The following is a 25,010-nucleotide window of genomic DNA, read 5'->3' as shown; positions in this document are numbered from 1 at the left end:
GTCCCCTCTCAGGCCTCCGTCACCCCTTTGTCTCCTTCCATCTTTGCTGAGTGATTGGTTCTGAAAGAGGACCAGGTCTGCCTTCTGTCTGTCCTAGAGCCTGAGTTAGCCCTTGCCCTGCTCCTTATTTCCAAATCCCTTTGTCTTCCAGTAGATGGAGGATTGCTACCTACTCAGCCTCTTGTAGAAGCAGCGTTAACTCAGCAGCATCCTCAGACCAGCTCAGCTGCTGGACTGGAGTTAAAGCACAGGATAGTGGAAGACAGACAGTTGGGGAGGTAAATCTCTCACCCAGAATTCTGTCGATGCTTCACAGTGACTGTATCATGAATCATCTAAACTGGGACACACTGGGGAAATCAAAGAGGATACTATTAATAATTATGCTGAGACACCAGACATAAAGCAAGACTATTCCAGGCCAACTCTTTAGGAAGGCTGGGATCATGTAACTCTCTGTCTCTCCTTTTACCCTGCCACTTAGAAGTCATACTTCTTACCCTTTCTGTGTAGTGAATGCTGGGGGGCCTGGGAAACCCTGTTTTCCCACTTTTCCTATCCCACCTGTCTTACCCAAATGTCCCCCAACCCTCATATCTCCTTGCCCAACAATAAGAGACCACACTCATGCCAATTTGAGAGAGAAGCTCTATTTATACTGGTGGCACAAGTGAGCAGGAGTCCAGTGGGGACTCTCTGGGCCATGCAGTGTTCTGTTGAGAGTCATAATACAGGGGATCAGATCTCCTTCCCCAGCCTTTGCCTGGGGAGACTTGAGGCTCGATTTGTCTTTCCCTTGGCTCTGGACTTTGAGGAAGCTAGGGGTGGAGGTTTGGGTTTTGGGTTTCTCCGCCCCCAAGCCCCACTCTGGATTTCTAGCTGCAATGTGCCTTTGAGCCAGAGTTGGTGGGAAAGGACTGTCCTAGATCTGGGTATGGTGTTGAGCCTATAGCCAGAGGAAGGAAGGAATTCCAGTGTAGAGTCTGCAGAGGGAAAGGACAGGAATGATGCCGGAGACTTGTGAAAACGAAGAAAGGGAAAGAAAGAAGGTGAAAAATTGGGTCCTACATTTGCTTGTCAGGAAGGACCAAGTCATTTTGTGCCTGAGACGGCAGAGTCCAAAGCTCGGGTTTTTACCACTGTTTGCTTTCTGGAGCATCCTTCCAGGTTTTTTGGTTTTGTTTTTTCATTTTTCTCACCATCTACAGCCAGTGAATCCACTCCACCTGTGAAGTGGCTGCCTTAAGATTCAGCCTCCTCTAACACTTCCTGTGTGCAGATGTGCACGAAGATGGAAGCTGGGTGAAGGCTGAGGCCATCCTTGGAGAGCAGGTGTATGTGGCGGTAACCTGGGGGGTGGTTGGAGGGGTAGAGAGGACAGCATCAGGAAGAGCTGATCAGCATCAGGCCAGAGCTGGGGTGTGGGCCGGGAGAGGGAAGACCATCTCACCTTGCTGCATGCAGCTCCACGGCAGGGTGTACTGACCAATGAAATCGTTTCGGGATTTCCAGTCATAGTCTTTGACCACAAAACGCAGCAGGGCCAGTTCAGGTACCAGGATCCGAAAGCACAGTGTCTGCCCCCAGTATGGATTAAAACCTGAGCCAGGGAGGGTGAGTGAGGGAAGGGATGAAGGAACAGACATTGTTGACCGTGCTGGTGAGTTGTTTGCCCTGTGTTCTCTTGCTTCATTTTCAGAGTAGTCAGCACTTTACAGGTGAGGAAACTGAGTGGATAAGCAGTGTGCTTAGGTCACTGTAAGTGAGAGACCTGGCTTCAGACCCAAGTCCTCATCCTTTGTCCTGTCTGCACTGCTTCTCCTGGAGGGGGCACGAGGGGTGATGGACTGTGCTTAACAGAGACCTGCGCAGTGGGAAAGCCACAGCCATGCTCCTCCCACTTTCCCCTGCACTGCCCAGTGTCTCACCATTGTTCTCCACGTAGCTGGTCTCTTGCCGGGTTATGTCTGGGCGGACGCCAAAGATCTCCACTCTCACCAAGGGGTCCACAATGGACTGTTCTTTGGTGTTGTCCACTTTGGGGAGTTGCTGACCACTGATTACCTGCAACCAGGGCTCTGGAACCTCACTAGTTCCTGCTCAGCCCAGCCCCCCTCCAGCTCTCACACCCTGGGGGGAGGAGGAAGGCTGAGGGGAAGGGGAGACATAGGACCTTGCACTATACGCTTATGGTTTGCAAAACTAATTCTCATGGGTAATATATTTTCTTCTAGTACCTCACCTACAATTTATAGTGCATTCAAGTAAAAATTTAGTAGGGTCTGAAGGTGGGAAGGTTGTGACAGCAACCCTTCTATAGCACTTACTGTGCCCTGGGCACTGTTGTCAGCACTTCAGATTAACGAGGGGCTTCCCAGGTGGCTCAGTGGCCAAGAATCTGCCTGCCAGTGCAGGAGACTCGGGTTCAATCCCTGGGGAGATCTCCTGGAGTAGGAAATGGCAACCCACTCCAGTATTCTTGCCTGGGAAATTACATGGACAGAGGGGCCTGGAGGGCCACAGTCCGTGGGGTCACAAAGAGTCGGACTGAGCACACACACACACACACACACACACACACACACACACAGATTAATCTCAACAGTCCTGTATGTCAGGCAGTATTATTACCCCAGTTTTGCAGGTAAGGAGAATAAGGTTAAGTTTGCCAAACATTACATGACTAGTAAATGGGTTTGAACCTAGGCGATTGACTCCAAAGTCCATGCAGCCCCATGAGGAACTTTCCCTCTGTTACACTCCTGTCAGACCTAGCCGCCCCTGCCCCCGCAGGCTCTATTTCAGCTATCCCAGTTTCTTCCCAGTGGTTTTTCTTTCCATTATACCTGGATTATGAGGGTCTGGGCTTTGAATGGGCTGATGGGCCTCTCAGGGTGGAAGGAACTCTGGGCATCGCGCAGGAAGTCTGGCTTCAGCACATAGCCACAGCCAGCGTTCTGGCGGAAGAGCCCATCACACAGGTCCATCTCCAGCCCGGCTGTCTGCATGTTCATAGCCACTGAGGGCCCCAGGAGAAAAATAGGAGAAGAGTCACCTTGGGGGCCAGACAGCCATCTTTCAGGGAAACCGGACTGAGAAGTTATTGGCTGTAAAAGGGCTGCTGGCAACACTGGAGATCGTCTTTCTCAGCCCGGCACTCCCCTTGAAGCACTCTCTAGCCCCACTACCACCCAGGGATGACTTCCCATCAATTGCCCTTGCACTCCCTCTTCCCTGTCCCTACCACTCTCTCACCCATCTGGCAGCCTGCATTCCAGAATTCCTGGGGGTTGTAGTTGGATGAATCCGTCCTCAGGCCACTGGGATATACTCTGCTTAACTGCCAGGTATTGTGCTGCACAAACTCATCGCCTGTAAAGAGGGTGTGGGTACCGAGATGGTAGTGGGTGGAGTGGACCCTCCTACTTCCTTGGTCCCAAGGGCCCCCGCCCACCTACTTCACTCCTCTCTCCAGCATCTCCTAAGGCTGTGACTGTCTCTGCTCCATGCAGACCATCTCCCCCAGCTGTCTTTCCCCTAGAGCCTTGAGTCCACTGTTCACCTCCTGTCCCCATACCTGGTCTGGGGGGTTCCTTAACTTGTGCATCCCTCTGCTCCCTCATCCTCTTTCTTGGAACCCATCCTCCTGCCCATCAGACCTGACTTTACCCATCCCATTTCCATCCCTCCCTCTTGGTCCTGACCAGCCTCCTTGATGAGGCTCTTGGCCTTGGTTTCAGAGAAAGATGATGTTTCATAGAAGTGGTAGTGCTCCCTCGAGTGAGTGAAGCTGTAGAAGGTGACAGCCTTCAAGTAGACAACCAGGGCAGAGAGGGCTGGACACAAGATGGCCTTGGGTTTCTGGAAAAGGAGAGAGAGGATGATAGAGTTGAGCCATTAGCAATCCGAGAGGGAAGAAGCCAGTGGCCAAGATCTGAACTTCCCCACCCAACCTAAGGCTCTGCCCACTGCCTCCCTCCTGCCTCACCTGCTTGGGAAGGAGAAGAAGCCCAGGCTTGGAAATAGGAGCCTGGGCCATAATCTGACAACACAAAGGCCGACACAACAGCGGGCACATCACAACCTGAGGATGGGAATGGGAATAAAAGCCATCTACGTATACTAAAGGGATCGGTTTCAGCCTCTGGGCTGAAAGGGTTACTGTGCAGGTAACAGGTCTTTAACCTAGTATTGCTAAACAGAGATGTCATCCTCACTACCTCTCATCTTTTAAAACAAATTAATTTTTTATCAAAATGTATATGAATCCAGATACATCAAGGTATGCAAATGGTCATGGAACTCACACCGGGAATGATGTCAGAGTCCCAGAGTAACATCTATAGATTTTTCTGAATTCCCATTTCCATCCCTGGGCATGGCAGCAGGTGAGACAACACAGCTCCAGAGAGAACGGGATGATAAGCTAGAAGTCATTCAGCTGAGCCAAGCAAGTGCACAAGAGAGAGAAATGCAGACTTCAAAGCAAGATCTTGATGGTCCCACCATTGGTACCCCTTCCCCAACCTTTCATGCTCCTCCTCTTTGGCTATTTCTGGTCCCTTTTCAGACTCACCTTTTCCAAGAAACTTTCTAGCAATAAACACACTTTAGTTGAGGTCATAGCAGTCACTCTAGTAAGCCCTGCTGCTGCTGCTGCTAAGTCGCTTCAGTCGTGTCTGACTCTGTGCGACCCCATGGATGGCAGCTCACCAGGCTCCCCCCTCCCTGGAATTCTCCAGGCAAGAACACTGGAGTGGGTTGCCATTTCCTTCTCCAATGGAGGAAAGTGAAAAGTGAAAGTGAAGTCACTCAGTCTTGTCCGACTCTTAGCAATCCCATGGACTGCAGCCTTCCAGGCTCCTCTGTCCATGGGATTTTCCAGGCAAGAGTACTGAAGTAGGTTGCCATTGCCTTCTCTAGTAAGCCCTACTTACCTAATATAACAATACACACACACATCAGTGGTTTTTGAAGTATCATTTAAAGAGACTGGGAAGTAGTACAAAGATGTCTCAGAAGTCACCTGGGAGACCCAGGAGAGAGCCAAAGAGGTACTTTAACCAGAATGACTCTGCATATATCTATTTTGTGTACTGAGCTTCCATATAGAATTTCATTAAAGATCTCACAGCACAAAGAAGTTGGAAAGCCACTGCCATATGTCTGTATATGACATCTATATGGTGATGCTGTGTATGGATTCTCATGCCTCTTGTCATTGGAGGCAAGGAGCATTTTGCTCCTTGGCTCTCCACCCTGCCTGGCTCCAGTCTCTTCACACATGGGGTCTTAGCTTGTAGTACTGACTGATCAAACACCAGAGCAGAAAGACCACCCTCCTGGCCTACCTTCTTTTTGTCCTCACTGCGAGGGCTCAGCTCCTGGGGCTCAGACTCCAGCTGGGCCTCCAAGTCCAGCTTAGCCTCCTGCTCCGCCTCCAGTTCAGCCTCTGGCTCTTCCTCCTCTTCCTCAAGCATTAGCTTCTTTCCCTTCACAAGAATCTTCCTCCGAAGGTCCTAGGGGACGAAAACAGAGAGGCCTATCTACCTGTCTGCTCTGGGCCCCTCCTGTGGGTCGTGCAACTTCTATGCAGCTCTCATGGGACCACCTCAAAGGCAAAGGAAGCAAATGAGTGGTTGGAAGTTCCCACAGAAAGGCTACTTGATACATAGAGCAGGGATTTCTTATGGTTAAGCCAACCTGTAACATCTCTAAGGAAAAAAATACATGTGAACCCCTACCTCACATTTGACACATAAAAATTCAAAATTTACATGTAAAGAACATTAGAGTATTAGAGGAAGATAGAGACTCTTTCTGAATAGCCTCAAGGTAGGAAAGCCTTTGAAAACTCAGAAGACATAAAAAAATGATTGGCAAAGGTGACTACATAAAGCTTGAAAACCTGTAAAGCAGAAGAGGCTATGAAGACGAAAGAAAAAATAGACTGCTAGGGGAGTTTCCTGGTGGCCGAGTGGTTAGGACTCCACACGGCTGTGTCCTGGGTTCAGTCCCTGGTTATGAACTGGGTCATGCGCCGCGTGGCCACCCCGCCCCCCACCCCCCGAACAGACTGCAAAAAAGTATTTTTAAAGCATTAATATCTTTAACATTTTTAAAGTTATATATCAATAAAAATTATAAACTCATATAAAAAAGTTTGTAAATAATATCAATTTGAAAGAATAAAACAGACCTTTGTTTTTTAAAAACTTGACTTTTTTTTCATGTTTGCCATTACGAATCATCTCACTACTGGAGTTAATTGTAGTCATCCCCTTACACTCTTCAGTTGGAGTGAAATTTTTTTTTTTTTTTCTGCACCCCCCACCCCGAGGGCAACTTGACAATGATAACCAAAAATGTCAACATGCAGTTTTCAGCCCAGCAATTTTTTTTCTAGGAATCCATTTCAAAGAAAGAGTAAATGAGCAAACCTCTATGTACAAATGAAAAATTATAAACAACCTAAATGTTTACCATTTACCGGTTATTTTTACCACCTACTGGTTGAGTAAATTATGGTCAGTAACATAAAGTACAATACTATGGAACTGTTAAAAAAGAAAATATATATGAAAAAATATTTGTGATATATATAAAAGGGATAGAAAGGATGATCCCATTCACATTTTTTTAAAATGTGACCATATTTACATATATATGTCTATATAAGTGTGTAAAAAATCTATAATGTTGGCAGCTGTTATTGGAGAGGTTGAGATTATGGTGGGGGAATCTCCCTTTATATTTGTAGAGCCTGTAATAATGAACTATCAGGAAAAAAAATGAAGATCTTCCATTGAAAAAATAAATATAAAGTAAACAAATGGTTTTAAATTTAGAAAGCTATATCTGGCATTTTATGTTGAATTAGATTTTTTTAATTTCTTTTGGCCATGCCACTCAGCTTGCAGGATCTCAGTTCCTGGAGCAGGGATTGGCAGTGAAAGCTTGGAATCATAACCACTAGACCACATGGGAACACCCAGAATTCAATTTTTTAAAAATTAAAGTTGTCTCTGAGAATATTAAAGAGTAAGATGGTCCATCTGAGGATGAGAAGAAGGGAACAGATGGGCCTAGAAGGAAGAGCCAAGGCCGGTAGGGAAGCCTGGGCTGGAAGGGCAGGGTCCCTACCTCAGGGGAAGGCAGCTGAGTAGGAGGCTGCCCATCCACGGCTGTCATCAGTAGCTGATCCCCCAGGATCTCCGTCAGATGGCGCACTATGATTTCCTGCTGCTCCCAGCTGCAATGGTTCTCCAGCGACAAGATGACTGGATAGTCTGACGTCTGGTCAGGAGGGGAAGGCACGCTGGAGCCAGAGTTCTGAGGCCTATAACCTTCTTGCTTCTCCAGCTCCACCCCCACCCACCACCCCACCACCCCACCCCCTGCCAATTATTCAACTGAGTACCCTGATTGCCAAAAGTCCTCTGACGCCATGCCAGGCCTCCAGGAGATCTGCCTGGGTCTAGGCACCCCACATCTAAAAGTCACTCTTGGGACCCCAAATCTCAGATCTGTGCCAGGTCTGACCCAGGTCCTTCTGGGACTTTTGAGTTTTCAGGCTTAGAGTGGGAAAGCCAAGCCAGTGCCCCAGTCATGTTCACATTACACTTTCAGACTTTCATCCCCAGATAGCTATTTTCTACCAGCTCTGCCCACCAGTTTGTCTGTTTCCTCCTCCGCCCTCTCCCAGGTGGGTGACAAAAGTTTTTAGAAGTAATCATTACAGTTAGCAATTACTTCTATGACTACTACTTAACTAGTAACACATCCAACACTTATTCATGATAATCCCTTAATGTTTGCCTGATGCTTCACAATTAAAATCTCTTTTATGTATATGTCATTTGACATCACCTAGGTCAGGAAGATCCCCTGGCGAAGGGAATGGATACCCACTCTAGTGTTCTTGCCTGGAGAATCTATAGATAAAGGAGCCTGTTGGGCTACAGTCCATGGGGTCACAAAGAGTTGGGCTCAACTGAGTGACTAATACTTTTACTTTCCCCTGCATCCCTCCCCAACCCCAGACCCAGAGTCTCTTCCTTCAGATCCTCTTGCTAATCACCAGTATTTCCATCCTGAGGCTCCCACCTGGAAGGCATACTGTCCTATAGCGGCCACAACATCTTTGAATGGGATGCGGGAGGTCAGGGTGTGTCCGTGGTAAACAATAGGTTCCCCGCTTGGTCCATCCCATATATCCACCTCCACACAGCGGCACCCCCGCTTCAGGGCCCTGCAAGAACCCCACCCCCAGGGACAGGAGGGGTCAAGGTGTGATCTTTCACCTAGGGACCCTCTTCCCTCTCTGGAGAAAACAGTGCTCACCGGCACTCACCCATCAAGACTGTCAATTTACATCTCCATGGATCCTTCTCCGTCTGCTGGGACACACCTGCAGCTCACACTGATCTCCACCCCGCCCTACTCAACAATCCGCCCTTAGGGAGCCATCACAGAATGCCTTCTGGTGTTCTGCTTGTATATCTTTATATGACACTCGAGTTATTCAAACTCTCGGTAAATTTACATTTTACTTCCTTACTAGGCTTCCTAGGGAAGTTGGACTTGAAGCGACTAGTTCAGCTGCTGGCATTAAAAGATGCCTTGACTATTTGATCTAATGCATGGTTAATCACAATAAAAGCATGTACCATTTATTACCTATTGACACATAAATTACCTTATTGAATTCTCACAACAAGCCAGACAGAATAGACAGAATAGTAATCATCTCTGTGTCTCAGATAGGGAAGCTGAGGCAGAGAGAGGTTAAGTATTTGACCTCAGAGTACCAAGTGAGGGAGCTAGCAGTTCATCTCAAATGGTCTGACTCCAGAACCTCTGTTTTTAAATCCTCTTCCCTACTGCCTCCCATTTAACATTGAGTTTATTTATTTGTTCAAAATAAATCTGTCAGGACCTCTGGTGCCAAGGTAATTTCATGTCCTATGAAAGAGAAGCTCTGTTTACCCACAGGGTTTCCACAGCACTCTCCTGCCAGTCTCCAATATCTCTTCCAAGTCTCTCAGGGACCCAGGAATCCTCAGCTCAAATCCCCCCACAACAGCGTTTCAGTTCCTGCAGTCTGCTAACAATTCCCCTCCAACTTCCCACAGACCTTCCCATCTCATGAACTGGACCCCTTCACCCCCAGCCCCACAGCACCGTATGTATCCCTCCACGCTGCTCTGGCCGCAAAGCTGGTCCCCCACCAGGTAGGTGTTGTGGGAGGAGTTGATGTAGTAGTGGTTCAGGGGTTGAGTCATGTCCTGGTAGAGGGAGTGGCAGGTTGGATTGAAGATGTCTCCGTCCTTCGAGCAGAGGTAGCCGAGGAAGCCGTCCAAGCTTAGCACATGCCGCAATTTGCCTGCGGTGTGGAGTGGCTAGAGTGAGAAGCTCTCAGTGGTAGTGCTCAGAGCACCCCACCCCTCTCCAGGGCCCGGCCTTTCAAATGGTGTCCACTCCCAGCCTCCAGACCCCAAAATTGCCCTCTCCAGCCCGTCATTTCAAGCATCCCCATCCTCAGAGAACGGTAAAGATACAAAGGGAATTATTAAGATCATGCTAGTCCAGTGCTGCCCAACAGAACTTTCTACAGTGATGGAAATGTTCTCTGGTCTGCACAGCCCAGTACGATAGCCTCTAAATAAATAAAGCTACCGAGCATTTGAAATGTTGCTGTGTGACTGCAGAACTAAATTACAGTTTTGTATTCACAGGAGATTGGCTCCAGGACTTCCCCCTTCCCCATAGCAGATACCAAAATCTATGGACGCTCAAGTGCCTAACACAGAATCGCATGGTACAGTCGACCCTCTGTATCCATGATGTGGCACCTGTAGATACAGAGAGCCGACTGTAATTTAAATTTAAATAGTCACATGGAGCTCAGGGTTACCATGAAGGACAGCACAGTATTTAGTCCAAAGGACTAATTTCATAGATGGGGCAACCGAGGCTCAGAGAGGATCAAAGTCAAAGACTTGTTAGTGACAAGACCAAGGTGCATGCATGCATGCCAAGTCACTCACGTCTGAAGACTCTTTGCGACCCTATGGGCTATAGCCTGCCAGGCTCCTCTGTTCTTGAGATTCTTCAGGCAAGAATACTGGAGAGGGTTGCCAAGCCCTCCTCCAGGAGATCTTCCCAACCCAGGGATCAAACCTACGTCTCTTACATTTCCTATATTGGCACAGGCGTTCTTCAGCACTAGCACCAGCTGGGAAGCCCCAAGACCAAGGTACCTGCGTGTTATGCCCTGGGCTGTGTAGCTACTGCCTACTATGGCCTGAGGGTTTCTTGAGCATTGCTCTCTGTCAAGGACATAACATGCAGCATCTCCCTTAATGCTCTCACCAACACAATCAGGTGGACATAACATAATCTGCCCTGAAAGCTTAGGTAACATACCCAGGGTCACATCTGGGGTTGTTGTTCAGTTGCTAAGTCATGTCTGACTCTGCAGCCCTGCAGCATGCCAGGCTTCCCTGTCCTTCACTATCTGCCAGAGTTTGCTCAAACTCATGTCCATTGAGTCAGTGATGCCATCCAACCATCTCATCTTCTGTTGTCCCCTTCTCCTCCTGCCTTTAATCTTTCCCAGCATCAGGGTCTTTTCTAATGAGTCAGCTCTTCATATCAGGTGGTCAAAGTATTGAAACTACAGCATCAGTCCTTTCAGTAAATATTCAGGGTTGATTTCCTTTAGGATTGACTGGTTAGATCTTCTTGCTGTCCAAGGGACTTTCAAGAGGCTTCTCCAGCACTGCAACTTGAAAGCATCAATTTCAAGGCGTTCAGCCTTCGTTATGGTCCAACTCACACAGCTGTACACGACTACTGGAAAAACCATAGGTTTGACTATACGGACCTTTGTCAGCAAAGTGATGTCAGCAGAGAGTGTCTGCTCTTTAATATGCTGTCTAGGTTTGTCACCGCTTTCCTTCCAAGGAGCAAGAGTCTTTTAATTTCATGGCTGCAGTCACTATCAGGTGGTGCTAGTGGTAATGATCCTGCCTGCCAGTGTAGGAGACATAAGAGACCCTGGTTTGATCCCTGGGTCAAGATGATCCCCTGGAGAAGGAAATGGCAACCCACTCCAGTATTCTTGCCTGGAGAGTTCCATGCACAGAGGAGTCTGGCAGGCTACAGTCCATAGGGTTGCACAGAATTATACATGACTGAAATGATTTAACACGCACACAGTCACTGTCTGCAGTGATTTTGGAGCCCAAGGAAATAAAATTTGTCATTGTTTCCACTTTTCCCCCTCTATTCGCACAAAGTGATGGGACCAGATGCCATCACTTCATCATTCATCACATTCATCACCAGATGAATGTTGAGTTTTAAGCCAGCTTTTTCACTCTCCTCTTTCACCTTCATCAAGAGGCTGTTTTGTTCCTCTTCACTTTCTGCCATTAGAGTGGTATCATTTGCATATTTGAGGTTGCTAATATTTCTCCTGGCAATCTTGACTCCAGCTTGTGATTCATCCAGCCTCACATTTCAGGTAAGATACTCTGCATATAAGTTAAATAAGCAGGGTGACAACATATAGCCTAGACATACTCCTTTCCCAATTCTGAAGCAGTCCCTTGTTCCATGTACAGTTCTAACTGTTGCTCTTTGTCCTGCATACTGGTTTCTTAGGAGACAGGTAAGGTGGTCTGGTATTCCCATCTCTTGAAGAATTTCCCACAGTTTATTGTGATCCACATAGTCAAAGACTTTGGCGTAATCAATGAAGCAGAAGTAGATGTTTTTCTGGAATTCCCTTACTGCTTTTTCTATGATCCAACGAATGTTGGCAATTTGATCTCTGGTTCCTCCGCCTTTTTTAAACCCAGCTTGTATATCTAGAAGTTCTCAGTTTGTGTATTACTGGAAGCCTGGTTTGAAGGATTTTGAGCATTAAAAACTTGCTAACATATGAAATGAGTGCAATTGTGTGGTAGTTTGAACATTCTTTGGCATTGCCCTTCTTTGGGGTTGGAATGAAAACTGACCTTTTCCAGTCCTGTGGCCACTGCTGAGTTTTCAAATTTGCTGATATATTGAGTGGAGCACTTTCACAGCATCATCTTTTGGGATTTTAAATAGCTCGGCTGGAATTCCATCATCTCCACTATCTTTATTCATAGTAATGCTTCCTAAGGTCCACTTGACTTCACTCTCCAGGATGTCTTGCTCTAGGTGAGTGACCACACCATCATGACCATCGAGATCATTAAAACCTTTTGTGCAGTTCTTGTGAGTATTCTTGCCACCTCTTCTTAATGTCCTCTGCTTCTGTTAGGTTTTCACTGTTTCTGTCCTTTATTGTGCCCATTCTTACATGAAATGTTCCCTTGATATCTCCAATTTTCTTAAAGAGATCTTTAGTCTTTTTTATTCTGTTGTTTTCCTCCACTTCTTTGCACTGTTCTCTTAAGGTTTTCATATCTCTTCTTGCTATTTTCTGAAACTCTGCATTCAGTTGGGTATCTTTCCCTTTCTCCCTTGCCTTTTGCTTCTCTTCTTTTCTCAGCTATTTGTAAAGCCTCCTCAGACAACAACTTTGCCTTCTTGCACTTCTTTTTCTTTGGGATGGTTTTGGTCACCACCGCCTGTATAATATTATGTCACATAACTAATAACTAATAAGTGAAGGAGCTGGGATTTGAACCCAGGGAGTCAGATGTCAGAGTCTGCCTTACACTGCTGGACTGTGAAGTCTCACTGAGGATAACTTTGCTACAGGGGAGGCAGAATAGCTTGACTCTCATGCCCAGCTTCCTCATACCAGGTGTGACAAGGCCTGGTGATGATGGAAAATGGCAAGAAGTTGGGCACAAAGTTTCATTCTTTCTATATTTTGGCCGTGACTTGAGACATGCAGGATGCTAGTTCCCCGATCAGGGATCCAATCCATGCCCCCTTCAGTGGAAGCTCGAAGTCTTAACCTCTGGACTGCCAGAGAAATCCCACGAAGTTTCATTCTTGACTGTAATGACTCAAATTGCAAATTGCTAAAATCTATAGCTACCAGGTACTTTTCATGGGCTTTATTTCATTTGATCACCAGTTATTTTACAAATGAGAAAACTGAGCCTCCAATAGGTTAAGCGACTCAGTACTCCATAAGAAGCAGAGTGGGAACTTGAGCCCCTGTCTCCTGACTGATACCACACTTTGCAGCCACAGTGTTATTGTATCTGATAGTCAAGTGAAAAGGGAAGGAACTCCAAGCGGGGTGGATAGAATAAATGTGGGGCTTCCCAGGTGGCTCAATGGTAAAGAATCTGCCTGCCAGTGCAGGAAACCCAAGAGACAAGGATTCAGTCCCTGGGTTGGGAAGGTCCCCTGGAGTAGGAAATGACAACCTACTCCAGTATTCTTGCCTGGAAAATTCCATGGACAGAGGAGTCTGGTGGGCTACAGTCCATGGGCCACAAAGAGTTGGACAGAACTGAGTGACTGAGCATGCACACAGGCAGAATAAATGTAATGATGTGTGCTGGATTCTGCATTGGAAATAGAGGATCTTGTCTTAACTCTTCAACTTTCTCTTCTGTTTAGTTTTCTGAAAAGATTGCTTCACAGCCCTTTTCTTCTCTGAGCACCCACATAAATCTGGAATCAGTGATTCCAACACTTTGTTTGGCTCCACGGTCCATAAGGGTAGTGTTCTTGTCTGACCTACTACCGTATCTCTGTTGCCTATCATTGGTCCTGGCACATTACAGATACTCAGTGAGCATTCGCTGAAGTAGTGAATGAATGAATAAAAGGGAATGGGAGTTGAGACCTAAGAAACCTGGGTCACCTGTCCAGCTCACATTCCTCTCGTGTCTTATCCTCATTCTCAAGAGAGGCACCAGGTAAGAGTCAATGATCTGGCTTTGAATTCCAATTCCTCCTTTCATTAGCTGTTGACTTTGAGCAAATCATTTAATTTTTCTAAATCTCAGTTTTCCTCTTCTGTACAACTGAGTTGATAATAGAAATCCACTTCCATGGATTGTTGGAAAAATTAGAAGAGAAAAGGCATGTAGAGATATCATCAGCACATTATGGGATGCTTAGCAAAGGCCCAATAAATATTATTGCTTTTGATTTACAAGGATGTAATGAGTACTGAGGGCTTCCCTCAGATGGTAAAGAATCTGCCTGCAGTGCAGGAGACCTGGGGTTCAATCCCTGAGTTGGGAAGATCTCCTGGAGAAGGGAATGCCTACCCACTCCTGTATTCTTGCCTGGGAAATCCCATGGACAGAGGAGCCTGGTGGGCTACAGTCCATGGGTTCGCAAAGAGTTGGACACGACTGAGCATCTAACACACGCACATACTCACACACACACACACTCACACACACACACTCACACACATACTCACACACACACACTCACACACACACACTCACACACACACTCACACACACACACAAAAGATTAAATAAAGTAAGAGCTATAAAGTGAAGTAAAGTGAAAGTCTCTCAGTTGTGTCAGACTCTTTGCGACCCCATGGACTATATATATAGTCCATGTAATTCTCCAGGCCAGAATACTGGAGTGGGTAGCCTTTCCTTTCTCCAGGGGATCTTCCCAACCCAGGGATTGAACCTAGGTCTCCCGCATTGCAGGTGGATTCTTTACCAGCTGAGCCACAGGGGAAGCCCAAGAATATTGGACTGGATAGCCTATCCTTTCCCCAGTGGATCTTCCCAATGCAGGAATCAAACTGGGGTCTCCTGCATTGCAAAGGGATTCTTTACCAACTGAGCTATCAGGGAAGCCCTCTTTTTATTAATAATGTAAGTTTTTCGTGCTCTGCAGGGAACGAAGGGCAGGAATGTGTCTACTAAAGGGGCAAGGAGAAGGTTTGAGGGCAGAGAGGGCATATTTTAACTGCTTGTTAACAGCTAAATGATTGTCTACCTCATCATCCCCCTCAGCCAGGGACTGACTAGTTGCCCAGCTCAGGGACTTAGGACTCAAAAACCACCTGGGGAACTTGGAAAAAGTCCAGGAAAGGGCAGAGAGCCAGCACTTGAAGAGACAGCAAACAGGAACCATGAAGGGAACTAAAGGGAAAGGAATCATATGCACTACAGAAGAAGCCAAAAATAAGAGGAGCAGGATTGTGTTTCCACTGAGGACAAAGGTTGATATCAGGAAGAACAGTGTGAAAGTGAAGGATGAGAAATATGAGCGTGGTGGAGGAAAGGGGACTTATGGAATGTTCTTCCTCCTAAGAGATAACAGCACTACAGAGGAGACTCCTGTCTTATGTGGGCAGGAAATGGCTTTCTCCTTTTGGAGGAGTGATTGAATAAGATGAAGATGATTGAGAAGGGGGTCTGGGTAGGACTGAATTTTCCCTTAGTTAGGCAGAAGGCTAGTTGTCTCTTGGTCCCCCTATCTGGCCCCCATGTATGGTGCCTCACCACCTTAGTCCTCTTACCACTTTCTGAAGGCTCATAGCGGTCAATGAGTTCCAGAGCAAGATCAGAAGCCCGTTCTCCTTCCTTCTGCTCCTCTTGGAGGAAATCCACAAATTCCAACAGGGTCAGTTTCTGCCCATCAGATGAAAACTTTTCAAACAGTTCCTGCACCTCTGGACGCTGAGTCAATGACTTATAGAACTCTACAAATTCTTCTCCCTCCAGAGTCCCAGACTGGGATGTGTCTGCTGTCTGCAGAAGAGGGTTTAGAGGAGAGTAAAAAACCCTTTAATGCAACATCTGTTAAAAGCAGATGTTGCAGTTTTGACTTTCCTTGTAAGGGTCATATTATTGATGGAGCCAGGCAGGCTTCCACAGAACTCCTGACTACTGTTCATAGGAGAAGCCACTACAGGGAGTAAAAAGCAAAATTTCAGCCATACCATTTGCTACTGGAGAAAAATTTCAACTAGAAAGAATTAAATGTCCCTAAAAGATCAGAAGATCTCTTTTTCTATTTACTCACATGCCAGTTGGAGTTTTCCACTGTACTAGGCACTTGTGAAATCCTGGCCAAGGACAGAGAGGTCCCTGAGGTCTGATGTAATAACATGTTGTTATTTACCTTTCATAAGATTATGAGTCATCTTTCCAACAAGACTGAAGGGTAAGAACCATGTCCTACCCACACTTCCCAATGAACCTGGTGTAGTAGGAGAGATTCAACAGCTGTGTGTTGCTGGAGAGGGTTGGAGGACTTCTGACTAAGGGAGAATGTGGTCTTGATTGGCTTCTGCTAACCTTTCCCCAGAAGACTCACCTGGAAAAGCTGAAAGGCATGTTCCTGGTCCATTTCCACATTCATCAGGTGCAGTAGCCGTTGGACCTCTCCGAAACTCATCCGGCCATCCTGGTTTTTGTCTCCACGCTGGAACCAATCACTCAGCCATCCAGGTCTGAGTCAAGGCAAAAGCACTGAGTGTGTGTGTGTGTGTGTGCAGATGTGCGTGCACATTCATCCATTGACATCTGCTGCTCTGTCTTTGCTGCCAGTCCCCTCCCCAAAGCCAATTCATTTTCCACATTAGCTTCTGGAATAATCTCCCCAGAGCACCAATCTATCTTGCCCCTGCATGGCTCAGGTGACTTTGGGGACCTCCCTGTTGCCTGCAGAAAGAAGCCCAACTTCCCTAACATAGAAATTAAGATCTCCTTCACCCCAGTGATCTGGCCCCAAACCAGCCTTTTCAACACAGAAATGACTACCTTGTACCTCAGACAGATTCAGCAAGCCCCTGCTTGGTATGTCCCAGCTCTTCAGCTTCCTACCTCTGGGCCTTTTTTCCTGATGTTTCCTCAGACACAAGTGCCTTCCCTTCCTCTTCCCTTCAGTTCAAATTCTACTCATTTTCAAGGCTCAGCTCAAATGCTACTTCCTCCTGAAGCTTTCTCATGACCATCTCAGCTAAAAATAAGTATTTCTCCTTCCTTTGAACACCCATATATCAGCTAAGTACTGTAATGCTGGTAAATTAAATTATTTACACAATTCTATTTTCTCTGCTGACTAAAACAATATCTGAGCCTCATTAATCCTTGTATCCCTAAAGCCTGGCATTCTGCTTAATAGATGGTGAATAAATGAATGGACCAGCATAGAAGGTGAATACAGTCTAGGAAACATGAAGTGAGTTGATCCCACTAAAGCCCCCTAAGGAGTTGCTCCCCATCCCTGTGGGAGTTAATGCCACTGGGATCTTCTGTTCAGCTCTCAGGATCAGCACCTAGTTTGCCTCTCACGGTCCCTTTACCCAATCCTGGGGGCCATGATTCCTCTCCAAACTCTGTTTGACTCTGCCTGTGCCATCCCAGGCCTTCATTCTTTCCTCAGTATCTCAGCCTCACATCAGCCCAAGCTGTCCCTGGCCACCCCATCTGGACTCTCAGGCCCCTCTATCCCTGTGCCCCCTCCTACTTGTCCCTAGCCCTTCAGAATTTGGCTCCTTCAGTGACCCCTGGATCCCACTCTGACTCCATCCTGCTGATACTGGTCCAGCCTCTCCTGTTGGTCCATGTTGGTGACAAAGCCCACCAATAGCTGGAGCCCGTGCATCCAGGTCTGGGCTTCCTGGACACTGTTGGCCACCAGGTCTAGGTTGGAGCGGCGGCCGTGGAAGACGATGGTGAAGCCCTGCTCCAGGGGGAATTCCTCTGCCAGGTTGCGCAGCAACTCAGACTCGTGGCCCTCACGTACTGTGTCCACGTCGGAGATTGAGACTGCCGGGGAAGAAGTGGGTGGGGGGCCCTGAGCAAAGGGTCCAACAAATCATAGCAGCTGAGAGCCAAGGACCAGTACTCCCCATTCTTCTCTCTGAAACCACAGGAAGAGGGACCCCAGCCTCCACAGACTAAAACCCCCAAAGCCTTAGTACAGGGAGATGCAGATTCTTGGAATTCAGTTGCCGCATGAGTCGTTGTTTTCATAGCAGCATGACAAGGGGCCTGTGCTGCAAGATCCTGTCCACCCACATGTCCACCCCTGGCTATCCACATCACTCACAGCTGGGCTTGGCCCTGCCTCCGGCCTGCCGGGCATGCCAGACTGTCATGCCATCGTCCTGAAGTCTGAAGAATCTTAGCTTCTTCCAGCTTTTGGACCTCACCTTGCGCATCAGTGTGCCTTTCTGCATCAGCAGCAGATCTTGATTGACGGGCAGCCCTGAGCCAGGAGAAGTAGGGAAGGTGGAGGGCTCAGGAGGAGCTTTGGAACAGGAGTCCAACCTCCTCTCTGTCTCTGGGTTGTCTCCCCAAGCCCTCTTCTGCAGGGGTACTCACGGCCTTGCAGCAGATACGCCATCACCCAGTGCTTCACCAGCTGATGCCAGAGTCACCTAAAGGAGCGAGGAGCAGCAAGGGGCTTCAGGTTAATCTTGAGATCTTAGAGTAATAGATCAAGGGAGGAAGAGAAGGAAATTAGTGTTCCTTGACTGCCTGCGTTGTGTCAGCTCCTTCATCTACATAATTTGTAGCTCTTTTCACTTCTAATTTGAGTTTAGTGATTGAGGCTTAGAGAGGCTAAGAAACTTGTCTCAATCACACAGGGACGTGGAATTTAAACCCAAATGCATCTGATTTCAGAGTTTCTGCCGTTTCCCACGGCCATCTCCGAAAGGGCCAACCCAGCGGTTTCTGCCAAATACCCTCTTCTTTCCCAACACCCTACAATCCATGAGGTCACGTTGACCACACCTCTCTCAGTTCCCCATTATTAGGAATCACCAACTTGCTGGCTGCCCGCTTTCAGAACTTGGAATCTCTCTGCATCTTAGCCTTCCTTTCTCCAAGTGGAATCATCTCAACTTCCCTTCCAGGAGCCCTCTCCATGCTCCTGTGTGGATCCTCCAGCTCTGGACAGGCTACGCCAGAGTATTTCTTTTGTCTCTGCTACCACACTTAGTGCTGCGCCTTGCTAAATAAGCCACTTCTACCTTCACATGATAAAGTATAGCTCATACTCTTACTCATAATAGTAACTCTCACAGTTTTAATGGACCAGATAAGTTACATAGTCTCAGGACTGCATGCTCAAGTTTTCTCTACCTACTGAAAGAGAGTTCCTACCTTTAAATATGTGCTCATTTAGGACTGGTTATTCCATTGGTCATGTATGGATGTGAGAGTTGGACTGTGAAGAAAGCTGAGCACCGAAGAATTGATGCTTTTGAACTGTAGTGTTGGAGAAGACTCTTGAGAGTCCCTTGGACTGCAAGGAGATCCAACCAGTCCCTCCTAAAGGAGATCAGTCCTGGGTGTTCATTGGAAAGACTGATGCTGAAGCTGAAACTCCAATACTTTGGCCACCTCATGTGAAGAGTTGACTCATTGGAAAAGACCCTGATGCTGGGAGGGATTGGAGGCAAGAGGAGAAGGGGACGACAGAGGATGAGATGGCTGGATGGCATCACTGACTCGATGGACATGAGTCTGTGTAAACCTTGGGAGTTGGTGATGGACAGGGAGGCCTGGCGTGCTGTGATTCATGGGGTTGCAAAGAGTTGGACATGACTGAGCGACTGAACTGAACTAAAGTTATCATAAGAGCTAACAACAAACTTGCCTTGAAAAGAACTAGATGATTTGATTTGTGGCCACTTTGATCCTAGCTTTGTGCCTAGAAGAAACATACTCAGTGCTTAAAACCAAATCATGCTGAAACTGGCAAAGTCCACGGAACATAAAGCTTTATGCTTTTGTATAAGCAAAGGATCCATGCTTGAAGAGAAATATTGTGGGTTTTAATTAGTAAGTTTAAACTTTAAAAAAAAGTCTTTCCAGCTGCCCTTTGCAGCATGTGGGATCTTAATTCCCCAATCAAGGATCGAACCTGTGCCCCCTGCAGTGAAAGTGTGAAGTCTTAACCCCTGAACTGCCAGGAACATCCCTGAATAAGTTTAACAATTTGTCAGAGGTGAATATCTTAAAAAAAAAAAAAAAGAATCCTTAAACTAATTATTTAGTTAGTACTCCATTTAAACATCATGTAGTTCAACTCCCTACATTAGACCAGAAGTCCAGAAACATGATGTGGCTTGTCTGAGGTCACACAGCATATTAGTGCCCCATCTCCCTTAAGTAGGAAGAGCCGTAAAGCCACCCAGGGTGACAGTCTTCAGGAATGATGTAGAGGTCCCTGAAATTACAGCTCTCCTGACTGAAGGACCTAGAGAAGACTTTCCAAAGGAGTAGGAATGTGCAGGAAACCAATCTGAGTCTAAGCAGAAGAGATAAGGCAACTCTCAGGAGAGCAAGAACACAGCTTGAGTCCCAAGAGGGAAAGGTTTTACTGGCTGAGGCTGAACGTAGAAGCCTGAGTGAGACCAGAAGAGACCTCTGGAAGGAAGAAGGACGGAAAGAAGACAGGAAAGCATTTCTGCTTTGCTGGGTGGTGTTGCACAGCTTGGAATCCAAGGTTTGCAAAAGTTCTATGAAGACTAAAACGTAACAGATCTCCATTAAATGTCTTAAGAGTTTCAGACTCTAAGAAAGGTTGGGGTCAACCTGGGGCTGAAGTCTAATCACTTTTGCCAACATTCTGCCTCCTGTCTCCTCTGAACTTCTGGGATGGGTGGGCTTTGGCCCTGGGAGAAGACAGAATTACCTTCCATATGCCTCTTCCATATGCCTGTGTCTGGGAGCCTCACTACGATGTCCTGAGACATGAGAGGTCTGAGAACAGTCCCAAGCACAGGGACACCCCTACTTCATCTCAAACCAGCCTTAGAAGATGATTTTATACTTTTTTGTCAAACTCTTTCAACCTCAGAGCTTGGCGTGCCCTGCTCCCATTCTTGAGTCACTGTTTTAAAACTGTATCTAGGTGACACGTGGCTGATAGAGGGCTAGGTTCAACTCAGGGAGCCACAGGATGTCAGAGCTGGACTTCATTTTGTAGAAAAGGGACAGAGGAGCTCTTTTCTCTGCCATCCTACGTGTAATTGAGTTTGCGCCTCACCATGTCTTCTCACAAGACTTTCAGGATCAGGCGACTCCTGACCACAAAAAAAAGCAGAATCATCCCATTCCTCAGTAGATTCCAATGAAAACAGGTTATCAGATACAACTCCAAGAGAAGACACTGGAGAAGAACCAAGATGGCTGTGTCAGAAGCCTCACGTATGAAGTGGCACACATTTATCCTGTGTTAAGGTTGTACGCTAACCAACCAGATCACAGAACATCACTGCTCTCTGAACAACTCACAGGGGAGACGAAATGCTTGGCTCCCGGTGCTTTCTGTCTCCCCACCAGCGGTCTATGCAGCTCATTAAAAGTATGGGAATCCTTTTGTTAGAAAAAATAAAGGGGACAGAAGGCTAGCTGAACTACCAGTCACCTAATGAATTAAGTGGCAGAACTGGGGCTAGAACTGATGTCTCCATTTGACCAACTCAGAGACCTCACCAAGACTACCCTTAGAAAAGGCTTTCTCTAGGAAGCCGATGAAAGCAGAGCTAGGACTCAGTGAGGGACATTGTTCTCCCTCCCCGCCACCCCATCATTTTCTGTTCCTACCATATCCCACTCAATAGCCTTTCTTTTCCTTCTTCTTATTTTCTTCCCCTTCTCCCTCTTCTACCTGACCCCTTCTTTTTCCTTTCTTCCTAGTTCACTTTTCTCTCTCCTGGCCCTCCCTTTGCCTTCCTATTTGCTTACCTAAGTCAGCCTCTCTTTGCTCTTGACTTCTCATCCTTCTCCTCATCCCTTCTCCTCATTAGTCCTTGCTCTTTCATTTCTCTTCTAATTTGCAATGGCTCGGATTCTCGTCCCCTGAAAGGTGCTTGAGACTTTGGTTCAGGAAGGGGGACTCTTGGGTTGGGATCCTGAGTAACAGATCCTTCTGCTCAGCTTCATCTTCCCCTGTATCCTAGGAGACTGACTAAACAAACTACTCAGAGAATGCAACTTAGAACTTAGGTGTTCTAGGTCTTGGTGTTTCCTCTGGCACCTGAAGGTGGAATGAGGAGGATGGTCACAACTGAGGCAGGTACAGTTTGGAGAGGAGGGAAAAAGGATTTGGGAGTGGGAGCAAGAGAAAGAGGCAAGAACCAGAGGACAATGACTGAGAGAGAGGTTGGGTCTTAACTGTTTACGCCTAGGCACATATGTGGAGCTCCCTGAGGATACAGATAGTTATCTCTACAATACAGATGAGAAAATAGACACACAAATAGGGCAGGAAGTGGCCAAGGGTTGCCAAGCAAGATTTGGTCCTCAACTGACAGGTGGCTTCATATCTCCTGGAGATGGACATTGGTAGAGTTGCCTGTGACTTATAGTGGAATTCGAGGTTGTCTACAGTCTCCCTGAGGGCAGGAAGGAAGAGAATCATCCTGTTTACTCTCTTTCTTTGGAGCAGGATTATGACAAACCTTATTCATATGAAGAGGACAGAATGGCTCCCGTCACAGGTCATAGCCCTCAGAATGTTAGAGCTTGAAGACTCATACAACACATCAATCTAGTGGTTCCTGGTTATATCAGTGTCTCCTGTAGACTGTCTTAAAATAGAGATTCCTTAGCCCTACCTCAAATCTACCAGATCAGAGTTTCTAAGGATGGGGCCCAGGAATATTCATTTTTAACAAGAGCTCCTGAGACACAAGCAAATCTAGGGAACCCTCTACTCCCTCCCACAATAGATCAGGAAGGCATGGTCCAAAGTCACAGAGCTAGTTAACATCAGAGACAGGACTAGGAGCAGGTACTCTTCCCAATATTTTTTTTAATAATGATTCCCCAAAAAGGCAGCTTTATTTAAAAAGAAGTTACAGTAAAAATGAAAGAATATTTCCTGTGCCTAGAAAGATTCTGTTGTACTCTTGTGCACATCAATTTAATGTTCTCATGGACGCCTGTGAATCAATCAGATTTGCTTATGCCTCCTCTCATCCCATAAATTCTCAAGTGCCTCCTATTTGACAGCACTTGGTCAGACCTAGGAGGCAGCTGGGAATAGGTCAGACTGAGTCCCTGAAGTGTGAATTGTTGTTTTGGTCTCAACACCAACTTATCTGAAAATCATAGTTTTTCAGTTCTATAATCCTTCCCATTAGGCCTCTCTTTCATGGGCACCGAAAAAGTGCCCTGGATCATTGAGCAGGCTAAGAATGAGGCATAGAACTCAAACCCTGGCTCTTTCCATGGAAGTCTCACAACTCTCTGCCTATTATCAGGGGTTTCTGTATCCTCCATGGGTCTTGGCCAACTCTCATGTGGTAATCCTCAACAATCTGTTAATGAATTTGTGCTGAAGCATGATTGCTCCAGTTCTCTCTCTTCCCTTCCTGGGGTGGGCTCACCACTTGTCTACACAGTGGCAGCCCTGGGTAGCTAAGAGGTCCTCATATAAAAAGGTAACTGATATAGCTAGTAGGAAAACTATAAGTCCAAGTGGATAAGCTAGAGAAAACCAGCAGGTTGGGGGCCCATAAACCTGTTCAGGCAAAGGAGTCCAGGGTATGATTTAGTCAGGGGGAATAAGCATGTGGAGGGCACGGGCAAGGACTTGGGCATGTCGGAGCTAGGAGCAGAGGCTGGTCAGAGCCTCCAGCCCTTACCGTGGGCAGGATAGCCGTCCTGCGTCTGAGCTCTGGGATGCTCTCCGCCGTGGGGCAAGGAAATCCAGCGGGGCTCCTTTGCTCTTCTTGCACTCGCTGGCTTCCTCTCCTCTTCTGCTGCAGTTTGCTGCTGTCGCTGGCTGACTTACAGCCAGATGGAAGGAGTGGGGTGGGGAGAGGTGTGAGTTCTTTCCTCAGTCCAGCCCATCCAACCCTTAAAGGCCCAGGACACTGGTCAGTGTGAGGCAGTCGTGGGGGTGGGGTGGGTAGAACAGGATTAAGGGGAGGGATTGATGAGCAGTGCATCTCCAGGGAGGAGCCTGTCTGCCCTTCATCTCCATGCCAGCCCTCACTGACCTCAATCTCGCAGTAACTCTCAGAGCGAAACCCAAGGAGTATCCGAGTGGCAGTGCTCCATGAATCACTGCTTTTCATCCTGGTTGGTTTCTCTCTGCATGTTGTACAGCTGCCTTTGCCCTTATTTCATCTGGCTCCCTTCCGTGGTGTCTGTTTCCATTGGCCTGCTTCTGTGTCTCTGCATCCTGTCTTGCTGAGCACTCGGTCTAACTTTATGGCTCAGGGAAAGGAGAAAAGATATGGTGGGAAAAGGGGAAAGGTGACAAAAGGAGGAAGAATGATTTTAGAGTGTAGAGGGAAAAGTTGGCATCTCTCTATATATTAGATATCTGCTGAATATTGAAGGAATGTATATATGAATGTAGGAGACAATTTGTTTCATATGTTCATTCATCCTACAACCGTTTGTTCAGCATCTCTAACAGGCAAGGACATATCTGTGTGTTTATAAAGGTACATGTAGAAATGAAGCAGACTCACAGTGTATAAGGATCAAAAGCGAAAAAGAGGAACACAAGGCTAGAAAGACATCCAGCTGGGAAAGCAAGGTAATGAACTTCTTAAAGCGTGTATGAATAGGCAGCGGAAACAAACACCTAGACTGAGGAAAGGGGGTCAAGTTAGGAGAGGAATAGGGGATTGTCAAGGGCTTTATTACGGCCCCATAGTTCACAGTGAGAAACGGAGGCCCAGTGAAGTTTCAGCAATGGCCCGGACTCACAGGTCAGAGCAGAGACAGCCAGGGTCCCTTACACCCTCCCCAGCACTGTGAGTTGGGACCTACTTTTGCTCTGCCTTGGGAAGACCGTGGGGTATGGTTCTTTTTGGGTGTATGACAGAATGGATCTGAGGGTAGGGGCACAGCTCTGTACTTGGACTTCTGTGGGGAGTTATGTCTTAATCACAGGCACAGAGGGAACTAACTGTACAAAGTGGTGTCATTTCTGAGTGTTCTGGGACCTGGCTGCCTCTCGTGGCTCCTCCAAACATCGCTCAACTGCCTAATATTCTACCATTAGTGCTTATTTATAGCTAAACCTTTAGTCCCATTAAAATAAAATCCTCCTGAGTAATTCCCATAAATGTCAGGATA

General features: G+C 46.9%; 1 protein-coding gene across 2 annotated transcripts; it reads right to left on the bottom strand.

Annotated features, from left to right (window-relative positions):
• Nucleotides 1-634: 634 nt before the first annotated feature.
• PLCD4 (phospholipase C delta 4) lies at nt 635-23,802 on the bottom strand. 2 transcript variants are annotated; one of them, XM_069578358.1, is made up of 16 exons: nt 23,561-23,802; nt 18,279-18,334; nt 18,004-18,162; nt 17,492-17,720; nt 16,264-16,399; nt 15,464-15,695; nt 9,184-9,385; nt 8,107-8,251; nt 7,144-7,296; nt 5,352-5,519; nt 3,705-3,861; nt 3,256-3,372; nt 2,847-3,019; nt 1,929-2,064; nt 1,451-1,600; nt 635-1,349 (listed from the first exon to the last, which is right to left on the bottom strand). In XM_069578358.1, exons 2-16 carry the CDS (start codon nt 18,298-18,300, stop codon nt 1,243-1,245), a joined length of 2,286 nt encoding a protein of 761 aa, XP_069434459.1. In that variant the 5' UTR covers nt 18,301-18,334; nt 23,561-23,802; the 3' UTR covers nt 635-1,242. The 2 variants fall into 2 exon arrangements, with proteins under 2 accessions (XP_069434459.1, XP_069434460.1); XM_069578359.1 differs by lacking the exons at nt 17,492-17,720; nt 18,004-18,162; nt 18,279-18,334; nt 23,561-23,802 and adding an exon at nt 16,717-16,825.
• Between the last annotated feature and the right edge of the window lie 1,208 nt (nt 23,803-25,010).

The sequence above is a fragment of the Ovis canadensis genome, chromosome 2, assembly GCF_042477335.2.
Source record: "Ovis canadensis isolate MfBH-ARS-UI-01 breed Bighorn chromosome 2, ARS-UI_OviCan_v2, whole genome shotgun sequence".
NCBI lineage: Eukaryota > Metazoa > Chordata > Mammalia > Artiodactyla > Bovidae > Ovis > Ovis canadensis.
Note: the sequence above shows the minus strand (reverse complement) of the source record. Positions and strands in the feature narration are given on the sequence as shown.